The following is a 9223-nucleotide window of genomic DNA, read 5'->3' as shown; positions in this document are numbered from 1 at the left end:
CCAAAACAAGCTAAATAGACAAACTCTTTGTTTTCTTGACTGAATAAACAAACTGACCCAAAAGCCTTGTTTCCTCACATGTATGCCTGGTGTCCATAAATTTGTAAATATACGGATAATGCCCCAAAATGTCCGAAACAAGGAAAGGCTTTCTTTATATTGATGGATAGACACTTTCTGTTAGCCGTGGGGTAAACAACAGCAGGAGAGCTGGACGGAGATATCAAACTGATAAAGACGATGACTGTATATAACGTGTAAACATATTTTGGCAGGATAACATCACTTAGAAGTGTTATGAACTATATAAATTAGTTATTTTACACAGTCTCACTTGACAAACAACAGAAGTAACTGCATTTGAGGAAAAAGACTGTTAGCTAGTTAGCTAAGCTAGCTCACAGTCTCTCCAAAATCCACTGATTCCAGACTGAAATATTATTGTCAGTTCACATTGGATATCACAAATATTCCAGTAGGAACGAATGGACTTGGCCTCCGTACACATACGTACGTGGAAACGAGGCCTAAAAAAACAAACTAAACCGTTTCAGATTGTTTTACTTTGTATGTATTCAGCGGACCCTACCACCTTTCCCGCTTCAAACAGCTTTCATGGGACCATATGAAAAATAAATATTTCTGAGTTTGTAATATTACCTCAGTAATGTTATTAACTACATAGGGCATCTTTGAAGAATTATTTCACGTTTTGTAGTCCACACAACATTTCTGGAGCTTCACAGCCAAACTGCATTGCAGCATTCTAATGAAAAACTGAAGTAGGTGGGGAATAAAGTGTAGAAAAAAACAAAATCAAATCAAGGAACACCTTACAGCAGGTCCTGAGCCCCGAGATCCCCAAATGGATTTTTAAAAGATGTTGTTTACATCCTTTTTAAAGCTGAAATCTTCACTGTAGCTGCTAATTTAAAAGCGTTAATGTGCACCCCTGAGTCTGAAGTGGGTGTGTGAGCTCGACCACATGTTGAGTGTGTACATAATGTTTCTTCAGATCAATCTGGGATCTACGGGCTTCTGGAGACTTACATTGTGAACTTATCCTTTATGTAAAAGTACAGAGTGTTCAGCCACAAAGTTGATGTCTCAGAGATCAGCAACATAAAATGATGCATTACAATTCTTATGTTTGGGTTCTTAGAGACCTCAGTTGTCAGCAGTGCTTTTTACAAAGCAGGACGCTTAAAGCTGAGTATGGAGCTTTTGTCTCTCCCTTGTGGCAGCCAAGTCTCTCTGCTGTAAGCTCCACATCGTCACTGTAGCAACTCCTCTCTTCTGTGTGAGAATCTTGAAGAAAAACGCAGCTACAAGTGAGCCAGTGCAGACACACAGCATGTAGAAACTACTGCAAAATACAGAGATTTATCTGCTTTTTATATATGTGAACTTTACAGGCGAACTTTAGATGCATGTTATTCTACGTTAAACTCTCAAACTTGTGGGTTGATCAATTAAGTGTCTATAGTTTAGGGTAGACTGTGACGTAGCTTGTTTCTAGCCTAATGTCATATTTCTTATCCTCTGGCAGTCTCATTAACGCTTCATAAATCATATAAGTGGTATTGTTCTGTGAAGATTATCCTGCTAAACAAAATGCATAAATATAATAAAATCTGTGTTTACTACAGAGCTTATTTTCCACAGTACTCCAAAATTGAACTGAGAAATCCCATCTGCTTTTTGTTGAGGGAACCAGGGCGATGCTAACTTCCGGGTTAGCCCACAAAAATACGTCATCCCTGCAGCACAAAACTCAGGGGCATGACTGAACTTTTTGAAGATTTCCCTTTAGCTTGTCATTTTATTAAGAGGACATCATGGTTTGGTTTGGTTGGAAGTTTGTTTTGAGGAAATCTTTTGGGCACCTTTGTTTTTATTCAGTAGTACACAGTGGAGAGGCAGACAGGAAACACGGGGCAAAGGTTATCTCTAAATAGATTCCCAGACGGATTTGTAATGGGAACTTGGAGATTACGTGTTGTCGTCTCAGACCACTTCGTCTCTCAACAAATTACACACAGAATATACTAAAACAAACTTTATTTCATAGAACACTTCAAATACAACTTATAGTGGTTTGTCTTCTTAATGTAAAGCTGAAGTGAGAACATGGCAGTGAGAGAGATCTTTGGTTAACTCTAGCTTAGAAGATATAGGTCATCAGTACAGTATGAAATTACTGCCGCACAAGGTTCAGTATTCGTAGTCGTCGTCATCAGACTCGGTGTTCATCTGACCCAACTCTTCGTAATCCTTTTCAAGACAGGCCAGGTCCTCTCTGGCTTCTGCAAACTCTCCCTCCTCCATCCCCTCACCCACGTACCAGTGGACGAACGCGCGCTTAGCGTACATCAGATCAAACTTGTGATCAAGGCGGGACCAGGCCTCTGCAATAGCAGTGGTGTTGCTAAGCATGCACACAGCCCTCTGGACCTTGGCCAGGTCTCCACCAGGGACCGCAGTTGGAGGCTGGTAATTAATGCCGACCTGTTAAGACAAAGAAAAAACATCAGATAAAGTTCCTCAAGCTGCGCTTTTTACCCTCATGATGTTCCTCACCTTGAAGCCAGTGGGGCACCAGTCGACAAACTGAATGGAGCGCCTGGTCTTTATATTTGCGATGGCAGCGTTTACATCCTTTGGGACGACATCACCACGGTACAGCATGCAGCATGCCATGTACTTGCCGTGACGAGGGTCACACTTGACCATCTGATTGGCTGGTTCGAAGCAGGCACTCGTGATCTCAGCCACTGAGAGCTGCTCATGGTAAGCTTTCTCAGCAGAGATGATGGGTGAGTAGGTCACCAGAGGGAAGTGGATACGGGGAAATGGCACCAGGTTGGTCTGGAACTCTGTCAGATCAACATTGAGGGCACCGTCAAAACGAAGGGAGGCAGTGATGGAGGACACAATCTGACCGATCAACCTGTTCAGGTTGGTGTAACCAGGACTGTCAATGTCCATGTTGCGGCGACATATGTCGTAGATGGCCTCGTTATCGACCATGAAGGCACAGTCAGAGTGCTCCAGGGTGGTGTGGGTGGTGAGGACGGCGTTGTAGGGTTCCACCACAGCAGTGGACACCTGGGGAGCGGGGTAGACGGAGAACTCCAGCTTGGACTTCTTGCCATAGTCGACAGACAGACGCTCCATCAGCAGGGAGGTGAAACCAGAGCCGGTGCCACCTCCGAAGCTGTGGAACACCAGGAAGCCCTGAAGGCCAGTGCACTGGTCAGTCTGAGAAGGAAAGAAGGACAGGACAGCTTCTGGTAAAGGAATACTTAGACAGTACTTGAAAAGTAAAAGGAAGTGGCCTATTAGTTTACTTCCTGTCCAGACAAAACAAAACAGATATTTAACAGACAGACGTGCAAGTGTTTTGGATAATTACCCCCCAAATTATTGTTTAACTCACTTAAATTATTTCCTTTTTTTGTTTTTATCATTATTACCAACCATTTTACGAACACGCTCCATGACTCCATCGATGATCTCTTTCCCGACCGTGTAGTGTCCTCGAGCGTAGTTGTTGGCTGCATCCTCCTTCCCAGAGATCAGCTGCTCAGGGTGGAAAAGGTCTTTGTACATTCCCGTCCTCACTTCATCTGAAAAGAGAAGTTTTAGAAAGGTCAAGAGATCAACTTGACAGACCAGACCAGAGACATATTTGGATGTTTTCCACTTGAACAACAAATGTCCAGATGTATAGTTTATCAGCTTTACAGTCACATCTTTAACCTTTTTAATCCCATTGATGGTTTTGAAGGCAGGTCTGTTAATAAATTAAACACATTACCAACTTTCTCCCTGTCAAAATCTGATCATTTCCAAAGAAAAAAACAAAATCTAACTACAATGATGTGAGAGTTTCCCATTTAATATAATGGTGAAGTTGAAAAAACAAAAAGTGTTTCTATTTTAAAACAATAGTCGCAGCCCCTGAACCCAAAATGGGCAAAATGGGAGACAAATGGGAGACACCACCTTCGGAGGTTTTGTCGTCACCGTTTTGTCCTTGGGGCTTACAGCCCATACTCAGCACAGATGGTCCTGTACACTATGCCAGCCACATGTTTACGGCACTTAAAACCCAGAGGTTCAGGGTTTCAAATTAAAAATCACTTGTAGCATCATTATAAGCTGGGAGAAGCAGTTTTATAATATGTGACAATGTTGAAAAATGCAATAATATTTCATCTTCGAGGTTTTAAGCAAACTTAAAATGCTTTTTTTACTCGAGACTTATCGAAACGGACCCATGTTTATAGTGAAACAAAGGTCAACACGGTAGCATCACCCCCCTCGCGACTCACTGCCTCCCCAGTTTGAAACCAGTGAATTAAAGGGACATATGGCCTGGTGAAAAATCCATCTAATATTGCACTGCACAGCCTGCTATTTACATAATACACCTCTGTAAATGTTAGGCAGTATTGAACAAAAGGTAGAGGAGTCACCGCTGCACTTGTTGCTTAGATACCAGTGTTCCCATCCATCCGCAGTTACCTGCATGAACTGTGTGGATGTAGACCCGCACGACCACACATAATAGAACGGCTGGAACTATAATAAAAACCACAGAGATAAGGAAGGTAAAAATAAACACACACACAAGACGACTCACCAACCACAGTGGGCTCCAGGTCCACATATAACGCTCTGGGGACATGACGCCCAGAGCTCCCGGTGTTGAAGAAGGTGTTGAACGGGTCTTCACGAGAGTTCTGTTGTGCGGGACTGTCCAGGAAGACGCCGTCCGGACCGACGCCGTGCTCGAGGCAGAAGAGCTCCCAGCAGGCATTTCCTGTCTGGACACCGGCCTGACCCACATGGATGGAGATGCACTCTCTCTGAACAGATAAAAAAACAAAAACAATGTGGAAGTCTCTTAAAATATTTATGGTTTCCAGGAAAATATAAATTTAATAAAGAATGAATGAAGAGCTTTTCCTCTCATCAGGTTAGAAATGTGCAATCCATATATAATATGCACTGTTTTAGGTCTCTTAATTATGAAAGTTGTTTCAAACAGATAAAAATACACAGGCCAGGATGTGGAAAAGCAAACAAACTTAAAAGATGATTATATGTCGATGCTGAGTTCACAGCTTGTTTCTACTGCCCCCAAGTGGTCAACACATCAGTTATTGCAGATTTAAAGCAATTAAATACTTACATTTAATGGTTTGCATTTCGTAACGTTTCAAGTTCTGTAATTTTAAAGACTTGCTAAAACTTTTTTTTCCCCTGATTTTTTGGGTTTACAAATAAAAACAGAGAACTGAGGTGTCCAGTGTTCAGCAGCCATGAACATGCAGAACATCTTAGTTTATCATGTGCTGAGGCTGATGGGAAAGTCTTTACATTTGCAGGCATTTGGTCTTAAACTAATATTGGAGAAACTCAAACTCTGACATGATGATGGCACTAAAGGTAACATTAAGGATTAATTCTCTCTGCAAGTTTGGATATCTGTACCAAATTTCATGTCATGACATTTCACGAAAAGGCAAAAATGTTAACCTGCTAGATCAGTGGTTTTAAGCGTTGGTGCCCAAGGCGCAGCAAGCCAAAATCTCAAGGCACGCCTGTATTCATATCCCTGCTCAAAAACCTTCATAACGTTTGTACATGTTTATTTGTTGTTTACTCATAGTGTTTTAAAGGGTTTTTTATGGCATAGAATTAGTCTCTGCATTTGGAAATGAAGATGAGATGAGATGCAGCAAAAGGGAAAGAGCAGACAAACAGTGCACAAACAATACAAGAAAATAGCTTCAGGTAACAATTGACTAAAAGAAATATAAAATACAATAAAATGAAAATATACTGAAATAAAAAAATAAAGCACAAAAGGAAAGAGGAGGCGGGAGCTGCTGTGTTTGGCTGCGACTACATTGTGATGTCGCAAGTGAAAATGAATGCTGTATTGTTGTATATTGCAACAGCACACCTGGACTTGCCACACCGCACACACTTTGGGAACAACTGCACCAGAGGAGAAGACGGTGGATAAAAATCATTCTCTGACGCTGTAAACTGTTAAATAAATTAATCCATCTTATAGTTGTGAAATTGTTGTGAGTTATTTTATATTAATTTGAGTCTTTATTATAGAATGATCCATACAGGTGTGCTGCAAGATGCTCAAAATAAAAAACAGTAACAAAAATGTAAAATTTTGATTACAAAATTCCAGCTGGGTATAATTCTCATTATTATTAGAAAGCTACAAAGAGTCAACAAAACATTTTTTAATTAAAGAAAGCTGTCTGTTTCCATCTAAGAGAGTCAACGTCTTTCTGTTTCTGACTAAAGTAATTCAATACCTTTACCAACACGTTCATTATTCTAGTGGTTAAGACCAAAAACCATGACGCGTCCCTAAGTGGCTTTGGCGCCTAAACCGAACATCAGTCCAAAGTGTTGTCACGTCGTTAAATGGATTTACCTTCTACAGTGACGAGTAATGATTTTAGAGCCGAGACAGAAATGATGCCGTCGTGCTGTCAGCGGCATCGGGATAGAAAACACTTCTTCATGTCATTCTAGAAGGCACAAGCCAAAAACTTATTCTGTCATTTAATTAGGAGAACATTTTGTACATTGTGTGCATCTACACGGACTCTAGTTTCCCGGTTGTGATCAGGTTTTATAACGATAAAATTAAAAGTGTCTTAAATCGGATTTGTAAAATCTAGACACCCAAAACACTTTAGGAACGTGATTAACATTTTAATTGCACCACTTTAAATGACCTCCTGGAAATTTTAATGAGGAATAAAAATCACAGCATTCACACCCATGTTTTTTTTAGAATAAAATATTTTTAATTTGCTATAAATTCAGTTGTTTTTCGTTCCAACAGTGACACTTGCACACTCACAGCAGGTATTGTTGTTTTGTAAAAGTGAATTTATGTTGGCCCGTCTTTGCTTCCATACACATCAGCGCAGCGTTTAATCCAATCATGTCTGATGACTGACTGTACCATTTACTGTCTTTAAGATGCTTTTCCACTTGTTGAGTGTAAACAATATAAAAAAACCAGGAGCGACTTATTTCGAACACAGCACTGTTGCATTTTCTAAAGTGCTTCCAGCCGTCGTGTTTCGACATGTTGAGAATTTCAGCTTTTGTCTTCCCTGCAGGAGGAACATCCCCTGAGATGCTTTTTTGCTGATGAGTGACATTTGTAAGACATGGCTAGACTCAAGTTTGGAACGTGAACAAAGTACACAAAAACACTTAAATATTCACAAAAGATAAAACTTTAAGAGGCTTTTCTGAGGGCCAGTTTAAAGTTCTGAGGCGGAGGATGAAGTTTCTGTCTTTCTGTCAGTGATTATAAACTCAGAAAATGATTAAAAAGTACAAAGATTAATGTGACTGCATTATTTAAGCTTTTACATTCTGCAGCTACATGAAGGTTAAAACAAACTGCAGCATTTCTCATTTAAAATTCATGCAACTGGAGTTTTTTGCGGAGGGTGAAAAACTCAGATCTTATCTTGCAAAGATTTCTCTTGCAGACAGTTCAGTGGACACTTCACCAAAAGCAAATATATCATTCATGGAAACTTTTTTTTTTTTTACTGAATATCAAACTTTCCCAGGATAAGATTCCCCATTTCTGATAATTAGCAGCGATCTTACCATGTTGCTCTGGATGACAGGAGTAGCTTTTGGTGCAGGATATTGTCAGTTTTCTTTGCTCTGCTCTGTTCTGGGACCGATAAACGTCTCTCCACCGACACTCTGCTGCTCTGTCCCACCCGCCGCCTGGCGTTCTTTATATCTGCAAACAGGCTCACTGATGTGTCTGACGGTGCTTATTCAGGCATCAGACGCTGAGGGAGGGAGCAGATAGATTGATAAATGGAGGGAGGGAGGACGGTAGGTAGGTAGGGAGGGAAGGAGGGAGGAGTTGTTGTTTTAGTACCTTTTGTTTTTCTTGTTGCTGGTGTGAACAAGAAAGAACATTTTCAAAGAAGTTAGACATGTTGGATTGGTCATCTGTCACTTTTTGATTAATATTCGTGCATCTGACTCAGTTCATCAAGGTGCCACTCGCTGGTTCTTTCTAATGTTGCTCTGTTAAAAACAACATGCAGGAAACAGATGAAGCTACCTGTCTGATTTGGGAGAGGTGGGCAGTGAGTCCAGTTTTTCTTTCATACTGTAGGAACTGATGATTGACGATAATCTATCAATAGGTACTTTTTTCTTCTTGTAAGGCTGATACTATTATGCATGACACAATGACAAAAACTTAATTTGTGTGTTACTGCATTGTACTCATGCATTTTAATGCTGCAGCTCATCGTAGTGGGTCCATTTCAAAGCTTACATAACCTACTTTTGAAGTACTTTAATTTTAAGCGGTAAAAACAGCAAAAAATAGAGGTACTTTAGGAAATTACAGTACTCGAGTAGATGCGGTCGGTTACTTTTCACCACTGAGATCATACACAGGTGAGCAACCAATAAAAGAGCGAGTTAACTCCTGTTACGTGACTTTAATCATCAAAATCATAGTTTAATTGTTCTGGGCTGCTTTATTATTTGGCAATTGTGCAAAATAACTTCCTATTTAATCATGAATTGAAATGAGAGGTCTAATTATTCACTGGTTGTACGCTACCTGATTCAACATTCATGATTTTTATTTTTACTGTTTTCTTTTGTCTTTTCTAAACCCTCGATTTAAACTGCACTAGTTTAATTTTAAATGTTGTGTTTCTTGTATTGCTTGTACTTCTGAATCATAAATCTTTTCACTTTGTTTTATATCCTCGTTGTCAAAATCCCTCAGTCTGAACCAGAGCGTGAGCATGGGCCAAAAGTTGTTATAAAATGCTTTTTCCTCTTAAAATAAAAAACATCTGGAAGTTGGATGGGGAATTTAATAATTTGGTAGCATGTGAACATTCAGTGTTTACTGTTTCTATACGTTAAGACACAAAGATGTCAATGTATGTGTCTTCTTTTGTTGTTAAATGTTATAAAAATTAAAAAAAAAAAAAAAAAAAAAAAGAAACAAAGATTTACGAGGATAAAAATAGACGCATGTAGCCTGGTCCTTCTGGTGAATTTGAGATGTTAAACTGCTCCGAGCGGCTGGATGAATCTCCACATTTGCTCTGTGGATGTGAATGATGAGTTTTCTTACCACTGACTCAGCTGACGAACGTGTTTT

The 9223-nt window shown here is 39.9% G+C and overlaps 1 protein-coding gene across 1 annotated transcript; it reads right to left on the bottom strand.

Moving 5' to 3' along the window:
- Positions 1-2044: 2044 nt before the first annotated feature.
- Positions 2045-9132, bottom strand: tuba5 (tubulin alpha 5). Its single transcript, XM_030424041.1, has 6 exons — positions 7967-9132; positions 7681-7874; positions 4649-4874; positions 3481-3629; positions 2581-3261; positions 2045-2508 (listed from the first exon to the last, which is right to left on the bottom strand). The coding sequence occupies exons 2-6, from the start codon at positions 7681-7683 to the stop codon at positions 2215-2217; spliced, it is 1353 nt and encodes a 450-aa protein (XP_030279901.1). The 5' UTR covers positions 7684-7874; positions 7967-9132; the 3' UTR covers positions 2045-2214.
- Positions 9133-9223: the final 91 nt, after the last annotated feature.

The sequence above is a fragment of the Sparus aurata genome, chromosome 7 (assembly GCF_900880675.1).
Source record: "Sparus aurata chromosome 7, fSpaAur1.1, whole genome shotgun sequence".
Taxonomy (NCBI): Eukaryota; Metazoa; Chordata; class Actinopteri; order Spariformes; family Sparidae; genus Sparus; species Sparus aurata.
Note: the sequence above shows the minus strand (reverse complement) of the source record. Positions and strands in the feature narration are given on the sequence as shown.

Coding starts and splice junctions, on each gene's coding strand:
- tuba5 (XM_030424041.1), bottom strand. Junction 3,630..4,648: donor CCTGGAGCCCACTGTGGTTG/GTGAGTCGTCTT, acceptor TTCTCTTTTCAG/ATGAAGTGAGGACGGGAATG. Junction 3,262..3,480: donor TGGAGCGTGTTCGTAAAATG/GTTGGTAATAAT, acceptor TTTCCTTCTCAG/ACTGACCAGTGCACTGGCCT.